Source organism: Perca flavescens, chromosome 19 (assembly GCF_004354835.1).
Source record: "Perca flavescens isolate YP-PL-M2 chromosome 19, PFLA_1.0, whole genome shotgun sequence".
NCBI lineage: Eukaryota > Metazoa > Chordata > Actinopteri > Perciformes > Percidae > Perca > Perca flavescens.
In genome coordinates this window covers 7,609,812-7,622,462 of record NC_041349.1, presented here as the reverse complement: position 1 = coordinate 7,622,462, position 12,651 = coordinate 7,609,812, and the positions used below count along the sequence as shown (strand labels likewise).

The following is a 12,651-nucleotide window of genomic DNA, read 5'->3' as shown; positions in this document are numbered from 1 at the left end:
AAAACTCTGAGCAGACATTTTGCTCCCATTTTCAACTGCTGCTCATTCATGCATTCACTGAGAAACTCCACTGAAACTTTAAAACATTTCCACATCTTTCATGGGTTCAGGGTCGGCGCCCCAGTCTTCAAAAGACATTCATACCGATTAATCCATTTCCACTAGTTCATCCATTCTCACTGATCCACCCTTTTCCACAAAAATCAAAACATCTTATTTACACTTTTTCACAAACCACACACGCAGCACGAGTCGCTGCGGCAGACTCAAATTCCAACACCACAATTCTATTTCTAAAAATATTTACAGTAGGCCTCTGTACAATTTCCTAAGTGTTTTCACACAATTCGACTATACCTATTTAATTGATTTTCCTATTTCCATACTATGGGTCACGAGAAAAAACTGGGGGGTCTTCCAATGGCGCTTTATTTCCGCCGTCGCCGCAAAATCAGCCTTACCAAGTCCTACTTCCCCACAGCTGTTTAAGCTGGCTTTAAAAAAGTCTTAATGTTTTCCTCCTGCCTTCACAAAGACTAATTCTCTGTCTCCGTCCCCCGGCCTTTCTATTTAAAATGTATTCACTGGTCTAAACCCGGTCGAGTTCAAATCGATCCTCTAATACTGCACGCGAATCAAATGCTGTAACCTAGTTAGTGCACTTCATATTTAAAATTTCTCACAATCTAAAATCAGCCAAACTCAAATGGACTTCTAATAAAATGCAAGCGGTCAAACGCGACCTCGGGTCTCCCGTCCCGGTCCGTCTGTGCATTTTTCCATGGACCCTCTTTCAGGCTTTTTAAGCTTATACATACAAATCAAACACAATACAAATAACAACAAACAACATACATTGCTTTTGACTTATCGCTTTCAACGTAGCTTTCAATTGGGATTTTAATAGACTTAGGAGTTTGACGCTGCTGATCTCTCCCACCTAAATTTTTCTAAATTAACTATTGCAGATTTTCGATAAAAACAGGTTCTGGCTCACCTTTCAATTTCGGGCCCTGTGTGAGAGAGGTCAGCAGTCAGCACTCCAGTTTTTCAATTCGCCTTTTTTCCTTTCATCCTCCAAAAATCCACGTCGAGGGTCACCATTCGTTAAGAATTTCCTAAAAGACGTGTTCGTTTTGATTTCTGGCAACACAGTCTCACTCCCTACTCGTCAAATGTATGACGCATGGTCAAGGACCCTGGCGTCAAGTTTCAACGAAATAGGGGTACCCTTGACGTTATTTTTCGACGAGGGGGTCCGTCAGATAGACATTCATGTTATTCCCTCACCGACTGATATCGACGAAAGAAAAAAACACGCCCCCGCCCCTTAACTCGAAATCTGTGACAGTTATTATTGGTATTTTTAGCCCAATAACCGCTGTTTTAATCAACATTATTCACGAGATAGTATCATGGTTTATATGTATTTCTTTTTATGTTATTATTTCGGTATATTTCGGCCAGGGAAGCTGGATGACTTTTTTTGTTGATTTATATTTTTTAAACTATAATGCTACATCTATCAACATTTATTTAGATGTTATCATGGTATTAATTCTTTACTTTAATAATATTATTTCGGTCTTATTACCGGTGAAATATTACAGTATAGGCTAATACAGAACATTACGAAATGATCCGAGCAGGACGCTTTCAAAGCCGATAGGCCTATCCCACAATGCAATGCGGCCATTCATTTCAAAGAATTGGGCAGCGATCAGCTGGTCTTTAACGCCAGGATCGCTTCAATATACATATATACAGTCAGTGGTTGTGTCACCAGCAACAACACGTTGCTCAGTTTTATTCCAGTAAGTTATGAACCATAATAACGTTTAAATGAATCCGCGAAAAACTCCGGAAGTGACGTAGTACGTCCCGCTCGGCGGATACGAAGATAAAAATATATAGGCCTAACATTCGTAATATTAATGTTTTTTTCTAATGTTGTATTTGAGGAGTTAAACAATAAAGATAGTTATAATATTAAAATACAGTTTCATGTATTTGTCTACGTTTAAACGAATCCGCGGAAGTGACGTGGAAATTCCACATCTCGTCTGTGAAAGAATGTTCCACGTTGTACGTGAGAATTTACACAATAAAATACTAATAATGAAAAAATTGTGTTTTATATTTAGCACTTTGATTTGCCTTATATATACTATATAAAAACCTACAGTTGAGTGTTTAGAAATACAGCCTAATGGCTTGTTTGACTAATTTGCATTTGTTTTGAATTGTACTGTTGTGAAAAACAATAAAATATATACAAAGAGAAGCATTTTTTATTTTATTTTCCATACATAGTTATTTAAAAACACAATTTTCTAATTTTGCAGTTGATGAATATTAATAGCAAAGACTAAAGGGGAAAAACATGAGTATATTTATGTGTGGGACTTAGTTTGATTTAAAATCACACTGCATTATTAGTTGTTTTAAATAAATTACTTTTTTGAAATATCAATTTATGGTAGGCCTAACATATTAATTATTATATTCAGAAGATGATCCTCATATCAATCACCGTGGTTACAGCTTGTAGCCATCCTAACCTTTGTAGTCTTTACTGAGACTACCTTTTCAAAATTAAGAAGGGACTATTTTTAAGAAGCATTTTCAGGAAATTAAAAGGATAAGCAGATTGTTACCGAGGTTTTTGTTCACAGAGTAAGATGTATATAGCTTTGTTTGGGTATGTATACATATACAACATTTGTATGGCATTTTTGGCACACTTCAACCTCAGCACTACTGCACAAAGACAAAACTCACACATCTCATTCAACCATTTCACAAGCTGAGAAAAGGGTCATGACATGGGTCAGAGCAGTGGTTCCCAACCTTTTTTCCTTGGTGCCCCCCCCCCCCACACACACACACACACCTTTGAAACTGAAGTTGAGGTAACTCTCGAGATAGAGCTGGGTCAGAGGATATCAGAGGTCATAAATGATGAACCAATCCATCGGCTCTGCTCCTATAGGCCCAATGGTGTTCATATGGACAACATGCACCTTTGGCTGGAAGGCCCGTGTTGAAAGTGTGTGTTATCATTTAGAGCAGACACCCACGGTGAATCAGATGGTTTATGTTATACAAGGCTGCATTACAGAGAATTTTATTATGACTCTCATGAAGGTTGTGTAGAAGAATAAAAACCAGTCTCTCCAGGCAAGCACACAGAATATGGTCTGCTCTATCTTTATTCTCCATGCCAAGTATGAGCTCTTATCCTCTGGCAGAAGATATGGGTAAACTTAACATTTCTAAACTATAAAAACCTTGATGATGATATAGGCCTAATTTGGACCTACCTCAATTAAAACTTTAAATAATGTTGCTTGAGATTGAGGGTGTGCAATAGCTTCATGATATGAAGCATGGTTGTGTTGCTCTTGTCACTGTTTGTGAAAGATGAGCAATAGATTGTTGCTGTGTGATGTGCTTCAGTCTAGCCTATATCACTTTGTTCATGTTGTTTTTTATTGTAAGTATGTCAGCTGTATGATAAAACAATATGTCAAGTGTTATTTGTGAAGCATTTGAACTCAAGGCAAATATCCCTCTGGGGACAATAAAGTATCTCCTGCTAAGTGGTCTCCATGATGTGTAAAAATTAAAACGTTGTTGTAGGACTATAGCAAACATATCGTTGGAAAGGTCTCCACCTGGAGAGGAACATATGTCAGTCTGAAGAGGATACATTACTCCTGCTTTGAAATATTGACCTCTGAACCTTGAACCCAGTACATGTATGAAGGCCTGTCATTTAGCAACAGAAGGTTCTACACACATAAAAACAGCTGTTATAGAAAGCTCTGGACATTAGCTGTCATGTAGATATGGTCACCAAATTACCTACTGTAAGCACTGTCAAATATGGTAATAAGCTATTTTCACCTATTTAACGATTTGATTTTTAAAATCTGATGACACCAGTGTGTTCTCCATCCCAAAAAAACCCCAGGGTGTATCCAAAATTATACACTGTCAACTTCTACTTATGAGAAATATACCAATATACGTTAAAACTACAACTCCCATAAGAAACGCCACAGAAGCTGTAACAAAGCTTGAGCACTTGTAGTTCTTCCGGGGTGGGTGGGGGGACTCGTTCGGCTCCTCTTTCTGCTGTCTGCCGTGAAATGGCTTGATTCTATTTCAGATTGAGGCCGCCCGCCGGCCGGCCGAGCACACAATACATGAGACAAATACATGAAGCTGTATTTTATTATTATAACTATCTTTATTGTTTAACTCCTCAAATACAACGTTAGAAAAAAACATCAATATTACGAATATTATATATTTGTATCTTCGTATCCGCTGAGCGGGACGTACTACGTCACTTCCGGAGTTTTCCGCGGATTCGTTTAAACGTTATTATGGTTCATAACTTACTGGAATAAAACTGAGCAACGTGTTGTTGCTGGTGACACAATAACTGACTGGATATATGTATATTGAAGCGATCCTGGCGTTAAAGACCAGCTGATCGCTGCCCGATTCTTTGAAATGAATGGCCGCATTGCATTGTGGGATAGGCCTATCGGCTTTGAATGCTTCCTGCTCGGGTCATATCGTTATGTTCTGTATTACAGCATATAGGCCTACTGTAATATTTCACCGGTAATAAGACCGAAATAATATTATTAAAATAAAGAAATTAATACCATGATAACATCTAAATAAATGTTGATAGATGTAGCATTATAGTTTAAAAATTATAAATCAACAAAAAAGCAACACAGCTTCCCTGGCCGAAATAGACCGAAATAATAACATAAAAAGAAATACATATAAACCATGTATCTCGTGAATAATGTTGATTAAAACAGCGGTTATTGGGCTAAAAATACCAATAATAACTGTCACAGATTTCGAGTTAAGGGGCGGGGGGCGTGTTTTTTTCTTTCGTCGATATCCGACGGTGAGGGAATAACATGAATGTCTATCTGACGGACCCCTCGTCGAAAAATAACGTCAAGGGTACCCCTATTTCGTTGAAACTTGACGCCAGGGTCCTTGAACATGCGTCATACATTTGACGAGTAGGGAGTGAGACTGTGTTGACCCATCTGTCACGTTCTGCATCCGCCACTGGCTGCCACTACTATTTTAGTGATTTATAAGCATGTTTCTTGCAGATTGTCACGTTACTGAGAATCCAGCTGTTAGAAGGTAATATAGGAAGTGGAAGCTAACTCTGACAACTGTAGGGGAGCTAACATTAACTGTAGCTGTCTCCATGAAGCTCCCAGCCTAGCTTCTATAACTCGCGACGCCGTTAAGAGCCAAAACGAGTTAACTAATAATAACATAAGCACTTTAGCTCAGTGGATGTCAATTTAAAAGGCATGTTAAAACCATTTTCTGTCCTTCCGATTTCCAGCCGCAGCCTGTCACTCCCCCTGTACTAACATTACTTGTGTGTGTCTTTGTGTTTGTGTGTGTGTGTGTGTGTGTGTGTGTGTGTGGAGATAAGGGCCGCCCTAATGCAAAGTAAAAAACAACAACCTCAGACACAGAGAGCTGAAACGCTGTCATCAGAACTGACAATAATTACATTTTAGCGCTTATTGCCCACTTACATATTGTGCATCCCAAACTAAACTGTAAACTGTTAAAATGTTGAGGGAATATCGACTCGTTTGTGAATACTGGGCCATCCTGTCAGAATGTGGTGTGACAGTGGGAGTCAGAAGGGTTAATGAAATATGAGAAGGGGATCGTTTAGCGCAGAGCCGCCACTTCCTACTTTTGTTTCAAAACTGCGCGGCATTTTTCAGAGACGGTCGCGTTAAGTCAAGGTAAGACCACCAGATTCTTTCTTTACATAGACAGTATGGTCTTACTATAGTCTTATTGTTATGAATACATTGATTATATAATGAAAACGTGGGGGTAACGATCCAACAATTTTTTTTTTATTAGAAAACAAAGTAATTACTTTTTCTTTCACTTCCTGACTGCGAAGTGAGTGTTGAGGTTCATCACACAGATTTAACATCTTCATGATTAACTATAAAAAAATGGATATTGAAACGAACTGATTAGGACACTCATTTGAACATATCTCTTTGGGCAGTGTCGAAAACTTTAGTTCCACAGGACAGTCAACGTTTTAGCTCTTTTTGCCCAGTCATCAGGGACATCAGAACTCCTGCAAATAGTTGGGCGGGCTGTAGGCCTGGCAAACTGGTTATTCTGAGTCACTCACTAAACTGATCCGGGTTGTGCGAGTTACTTGAGTCAATTGAGTCAGTATTGCTAAATCGCCAAGGAAACTTAGTCCTACTGAGAGCTTGCAATGTTTCGGACTGTCTGCTCAACGTAATTGCATTTTAACATACTACATTTAAACACCAAACCTACAGTAGGCTTAGCTAGGCTACGTACAGAACATGTTATTTCAGAAGTGAAAGAATTACTTTTGTTGTGGATTTGCTTTACCCTGAGCTTTACAGATTCATGACAACGTAGCCATTTGCAATTGACTGACTTTCATGAGTCATTGAGTCTTCGACAACTCATGAGTCATCGAGATGTTCTCGAGTGAGTCCCGTGGTTTGCAAGCTTGCAATGTTTCCGGCTCTGTGAAAGTTCCTATAACCTGTCTCAGACTGTCTTGCTCACTTAGTAGCTTGAGTTGACTGTCTGCTTTTGGGCTAAGATTTCTAGGACTAGTAGTAGATAATGCAAAAATCTGGGCTGGCGACTCATGAGTTAATTTAAAGAGTCGGGTGAAAGATTCAGGTTTACCGGTCTGTGTTAGCGGGCTGTGTTTGCTCAGGGTCATCACAGTGGCATCACTAATATTACATTTCAAATATGAATGTGGGCAAGGCATTTACGTCTTGTCAATGTAAATCACTTTGAATGAAAACTCACCATAAAACTTAATGTTTGATTAAAAAAGATTGTATACCATTAACTTTAACTTATACTGCAGCGAGTATACAGTATACTGAAGGCAGCCAACTGTCAGTTGACCTATAGATACAGACGTATATGGCAAATGCAATAATTTTTTACTTTAAGTTTATCACTTAGATGCAGATTTCAATTGATTGGCATAGATTTGGGTACGGGCAGAAGAGAAAGATGTCTATTTTCATATTTATATCTCAGGTGTAAGATGTTAGCAACATACATTTAGTTGATGGTTCAAAGACATCATATTAACATCAACTTATTTTATTTTTTGTCATTTTAGGAGTAATTTTGAAAATGCCTTCCAAAAAGAACAATCCTCCAAAGAAGCAAAAGACGCGGGACATCGCGTCATTTTTCAGCATACCTGTAAGTAACAGCCCAACAACTCTCTTTAACGGCAGTTCGGGAAATGGTCAGGTAATTTAATTTGTGTACAGAAACACGTTTATCTCATTTTTTTCGTCATGGTGAGCACGTTGTAGACAGCGGGACGGGTTGGGTTTAAGAAAACAATAACGGGATGCGGGACAACAACGGCACGGTTGGGTTTAGTAAAAGAAGAACGGACGGTTGGGTTTAGGAAACGTGACACGCGGGACACAATCCCCGGTCTCCTGTGTTGTTTGACCCATCCACCACCCCAGGTTCCGCCATCCATTCCGACATACCCCCACTCCGACATTAACGTCTAATTGTCGGAGAGTGGCTGCACTTCCATTGTTTTCAAACGTGCCACCACTCCGACAATTTTGGTTCCATTAGGGTTAGGGTTAGGGGTTAGAGAATAGCAACATGTCGGAATAACGGCATGTTGGAATAGCAGAATGTCTGAATAGAAGCATGTTGGAGTGGCGGCATGTCGGACTGGCTGCATGTAACCCACCACCCCAACCAACCTCCCTACACAGATTTTTGGGCTTTCATACTACTTTCTACTGTAGTTGCTCTTAATGTTATGTCATCTTCTCATTGAGAATAGTGCTGTCATCACAAAAGATGCTTCCCATTGACATAATACATACAAATAGATTAAATTACGTGACCATTTCACGAACTGCCGTGAGACTGGGTTGTATATTTACCATGCAGAATTAGCTACAGATTGTCCCACTGATTTCATTGTTTGTGAATGCCATCATTATTTCATCAGGACAGAGTACACAGACAGAGTACACAGCCAGATGGAGCTACAGGTGGAGCTAAGAGCAGATCTGCAGGGTCTGATCCAGGTCACGGAGCCAAATTCTCTCAGCCAAGCAAAGATGCAGGATCCAATCTAGGTGGAGCTACAGGCTCTCAGGTGACTTGATTGGAATAAATTAAGTTTTTGATATGGTTTAAAGAGAAAATAAGGATTAGGCTCTTATTATTTGATTCATTTGATATTCTAGCAGCTTATCAATTTGTTACTGCTGTGTCACAAAACAAATGCTTAGATTTTTCACTTTAGAATGGTTAATAGTGTGAGTGGAGGGATGGACGAGCATGCAGGCAATGATTTTTCAGAAAAATGTAAATTTATTCATGCTGGACTCAACAAAAACTATTTAATTAGGTCCAACAGCATCCTCTGCAAAAAATTAGTGTCAGTTTGTCTTTACACGAGACTGTCCTCCCCGATAAACACTCCCATAGGTCCCTTGTTCAAGCAGCAATTATGACTAATTTTTACATTTATAGTGGTGGCACATTGGCCTGTGTATCAAGTCATTGATACATTGTGTGTTCTTGTGCATGACCTCAAGTTACAACAAACAGGGTGGTACATAACTCTTCATGGTACCCACTTGTCTTTGTGTTCCATTGTTTCTACAACAGTAAATCTAAAACATTTTCTTGTTTTACAGACACGCAGCCAAGCGAGAGTGAAAGAGGAGAATGGTGTTGATCTCATGGTGAGTAGAGTGATGCGCTGCATGTACAAAAAGTCAGCATTTTTATTACATCAACAAGGACATGCACTTTTATTCTCCCTCTGGTTTTCTGCAGGGCGAACATTTACATCGTATCACGGTGAAATTCAATACTACTGGCAGTACAAAATACACTATTGACTGCGATCATCCTCGCACAGTGCTGGAGGTGATAAAATCAACTGAAAACTATGAGAAGAAGATGAAGAAGTATTCAGATGAAAATATTGTGATACACCTGGGTAAAGCAAGGGAATCAATTGTTGCAACACATTTCCCTTGTACTTGTATCAAGAGTGGTGAGTCTCTGATCATATCAGGTGAACCAGAAAAGGTTGAAGTGACCCAAGACCAATTTTACAAACCAATACAGATAAGGGACAAGTATTCTGTCTTTTACATTGATACAGTGGGAGGAAAATACACCAAACAAAAGAAGCTTTTTAGAAACAATGCTGTCAAAGAGTTCAAATATCTGTGTGTCTATGGGGAGAAGGGGCTGACTGTCAAAGAGGCTCTGAAAAGAGACGGTCGCTTCATTGATGAACTCGACAACTTCACTCTGACTGACAATGCGGATCCAGATTCCATCACTGAATGCACACAAAAGGTTGACAACCTACATAAAAAACAATTCAAGATATGTCTTCCACGGAATAAGAGGGCAAGTTCTGAAAGACGGCAGGATAACTCTGGTGCATCAAATATATCACTTCAAAAGTGTGACACGACACCAGTTGTAGATGTAGTACAGCAGAGAGGAATTAGTGTCAGAGCAGCAGTTGAAAAAGGTGGCAACAATGTCGACAACAAGGAGATTTATGAAATACTGCGTCGCCAGTTTCCAGATCTCAAACAATGTATGGAGAGTAGATTCCCTGATGATTCTTATCAGAAAGCACTGAACCTAAGGAAGGAAAACTTTGGGAAGATCCAACAGTCATTCAGTGAAGTTCACAGAGTCAGGAAGCTGCTGAAACTGGGCGAGTCAGTTTGCAAAGTGGTTGTTAAGAATGTTTGTGAGGGAACAGGCTTTGTGCTGTTTGACAACTTCATCTTGACCAACGCACACCTATTCAAAGGTTGTGTCGAAGGACAAAAGTTGAAGGAGGGTATAGATGTGTACTTTCTCTTTAACTATGAAGATCCTGAGCCGCACATAAATTACTACTACTTTGAGCTGGCTCACCGTAACATCTACGGCACTGATATTGGTCTCGATTATGCCGTACTTGAGCTCAATCCTGAGAGCCAGAAATCAAACCACTCAACACAAACAAAGAAAATGAAGGTGCCACCAGGACTCCTGAAGGTTTTTGGTCCAATGCCTCGGGATGGTGAAGCCTGTATTATTGGTCACCCAGCAGGAGGACTGAAAAAAATGGATCCTACATTTATCATTGAGAAAGAGAAGAGGGTTCAGGCTGTCCATGATCATTTACATCCATACAAAGACAGTATTGTAACTCTTCTCTCAATCAGTCACCTTATTAAAGAGCAAGGGATTGAAAACATAATGATGGGTGGAAAAACAGCAGACAAAGTAGTGACCTACGACACTTTCATGTATCACGGCTCTTCTGGCTCCCCAGTGTTTGATGCTCATGGTCGAGTCTTTGGTTTACACACCGCAGGATATGCATATGGGTTTCCAAACCCTAACAAAAGTGTCATAGAGTTCGCCCAACCTTTGCTTACTATATTTAAACACTTTGTGAGTACGCTAAAAGGAAGTGGAAAGGATGAGCTGTTGGAGAGAGTTAACAAAGAGGTGAAGGGAAACTCAGACCTAGAAAAGGTCTTCAAGTCTATGGTTGAGCTGAAGGAAAGCAGACAGATACTTGAGGATGAGCCAGCAGACCCTGAGGAGCTTTTGGACATTGAGCCAATGGATATTGATTAAGTATTCAGACCTTCAAAACGCATCTGGCTGCATACCTTATTTCAGAGTTCGTACAATCTTTATTTTGACCGAATGATTAACCGACTCGTTGACAAATTGTAATGCTGCCCTGCTATTTTTGTTTACCAAGTGTATTTTTCGGGCTGTGAACTGGATGCCAACAGTTTTTTTACTCAACGTATAACCCTCTTATAACCAACACTTATTTTAATATTGTATTCTAGACTTACCATTGTTGATGTTTGGTGTAATGTAATCAGAAACATTGACTCGCCTGTGAAAGCCTAAATGTCATAGTTAAGTAACGTTTCTTGGTGTTGTTTAGTTTTTTGTGTTGATTTTGTAATTTTGAAATTGATATTTTAGACTTTATTACCCATATTACCTGTTTGTATGATATTAAAACTCACCAGTTTGTTCTATTCAAAATCTGTTTCCTGTCATTGATTTCTAATTATTGTTATGCAACACTGTGTATATTGGCCGATCGAGCACATCTTACAAATCATCCAGAGGAGAAGACACTGAAACTAAAGACACATGCTTGAATTCATCCATCATACAGATTCATAATGGAACTTTAGCAAATACTGGCTCCATACAAAAAGGAGTTGCTGTAACCCTTTAAAACAGTCAGCTAAAGAACAAAAAACCTACTTAAACTTAATTGCATTATTAAGAAGTGTTAAGATGTATTAAAAAGTTTGATGATCCAACAAATTCCGTTCAAAGCATACTACTCTTCTGTAGCCAATCATTGCAATCCGTTGTTACAAAATCTAGGAGGTGCACACGTTGGCAGACCCGCAGCACATAGTCACGCAGGCCGCAGTTGCGTAATATCGCCATCCACACTGCCATAGTCTCGCTTTGCTATACCATCCACACGCTGCGGAGCGGAGGAGGGTCTGGCTAGTCCACATAGCATTCAGGGATGGGATAAAATCGTGCTCTGGTTTATTGGCATTTCTTTAAACCAATCACAATCGTCATGGGTGGCGCTAAGCCCCGCACGGAGCCGCTGTAAATAGTTGTCCGAGAGAAAACTCAGATTGGACAGATAGTCGAGCTAGCTGTCTCAATTTACCCTGCAGAGATCTGAGGAGCAGTTAACCATAGTCCTCACAAATCCACCGTTTAGTTTGGAATTCCAACACATGGTGGAATGTCCTGCAGCACCTCAGCCATCCCGGGAAGGGGAACTTCAAGGATATAGACTAACACTGCCCAGACCACGCTGACCCCAAAGAAGCATAATACACCTTTTTAAGATGTTGTGAGTTTCTTCTTTCAGGTAGCCTGGGAAAACCCTGACGAATTTCCCGCAAATTTGAGTCAGTCTAGCGAAGAGCCCATTCAAGCCCATTTCCAATTTTTCCAAATCGAGGCACCAATCACAACCGTTGAGGCGGGCTTTACACGATGATGATAGCACAGCGACGGCAAGCAGCTTTTTGTTTACATTCAACATGATGGCCACCACTTCGGCCGCAACCCATGGATGCCGCTGTCGCTGCTTCGTCACCCGGATCGTTGGTTTGATTGGTTGAAGGACTATCTAATTGTGCCCACAGGCATTTGAGCAGCATCCATTTGGGATGCCCTTTTGGAAATGAGCTGTGAATGAAGCTTGCCCAGCTTCTCAGTTACAACTGAGAAGGGTCTGGTGTCAACCAGGCTATCTTTCAGTACAATTTGTGAATGGGTACATTTACCAGGTCTGGCCATATGCACAGTACAGTATATGTCTCCTTGTTTTCATGGAAGCATTTCAATCTTATGGAACAAAATAAGTTACAACCCAAATTTCAGCAGCACAGCTAGAATTTAACTTAAATTGTCATTACCTTGATTGTTCACACTGCCTGAGCATATACTGAACCTCTTGTG

General features: G+C 39.9%; 1 protein-coding gene across 1 annotated transcript; it reads left to right on the top strand.

Annotated features, from left to right (window-relative positions):
* Window positions 1-5,760: 5,760 nt before the first annotated feature.
* Window positions 5,761-11,165, top strand: LOC114545564 (protein FAM111A). Its single transcript, XM_028563929.1, has 5 exons — window positions 5,761-5,819; window positions 7,226-7,311; window positions 8,096-8,245; window positions 8,793-8,840; window positions 8,935-11,165. Exons 2-5 carry the CDS (start codon window positions 7,240-7,242, stop codon window positions 10,759-10,761), a joined length of 2,097 nt encoding a protein of 698 aa, XP_028419730.1. The 5' UTR covers window positions 5,761-5,819; window positions 7,226-7,239; the 3' UTR covers window positions 10,762-11,165.
* Window positions 11,166-12,651: the final 1,486 nt, after the last annotated feature.

What these genes read in the sequence shown, in the direction of transcription:
- LOC114545564 (XM_028563929.1), top strand. Translation starts at nt 7,240, where the DNA reads ATGCCTTCCAAAAAGAACAATCCTCCAAAGAAGCAAAAGACGCGGGAC. An exon ending in GTGGAGCTACAGGCTCTCAG is followed by an intron (nt 8,246 to 8,792) that starts GTGACTTGATTG and finishes CTTGTTTTACAG; the next exon opens with ACACGCAGCCAAGCGAGAGT. An exon ending in AGAATGGTGTTGATCTCATG is followed by an intron (nt 8,841 to 8,934) that starts GTGAGTAGAGTG and finishes GGTTTTCTGCAG; the next exon opens with GGCGAACATTTACATCGTAT.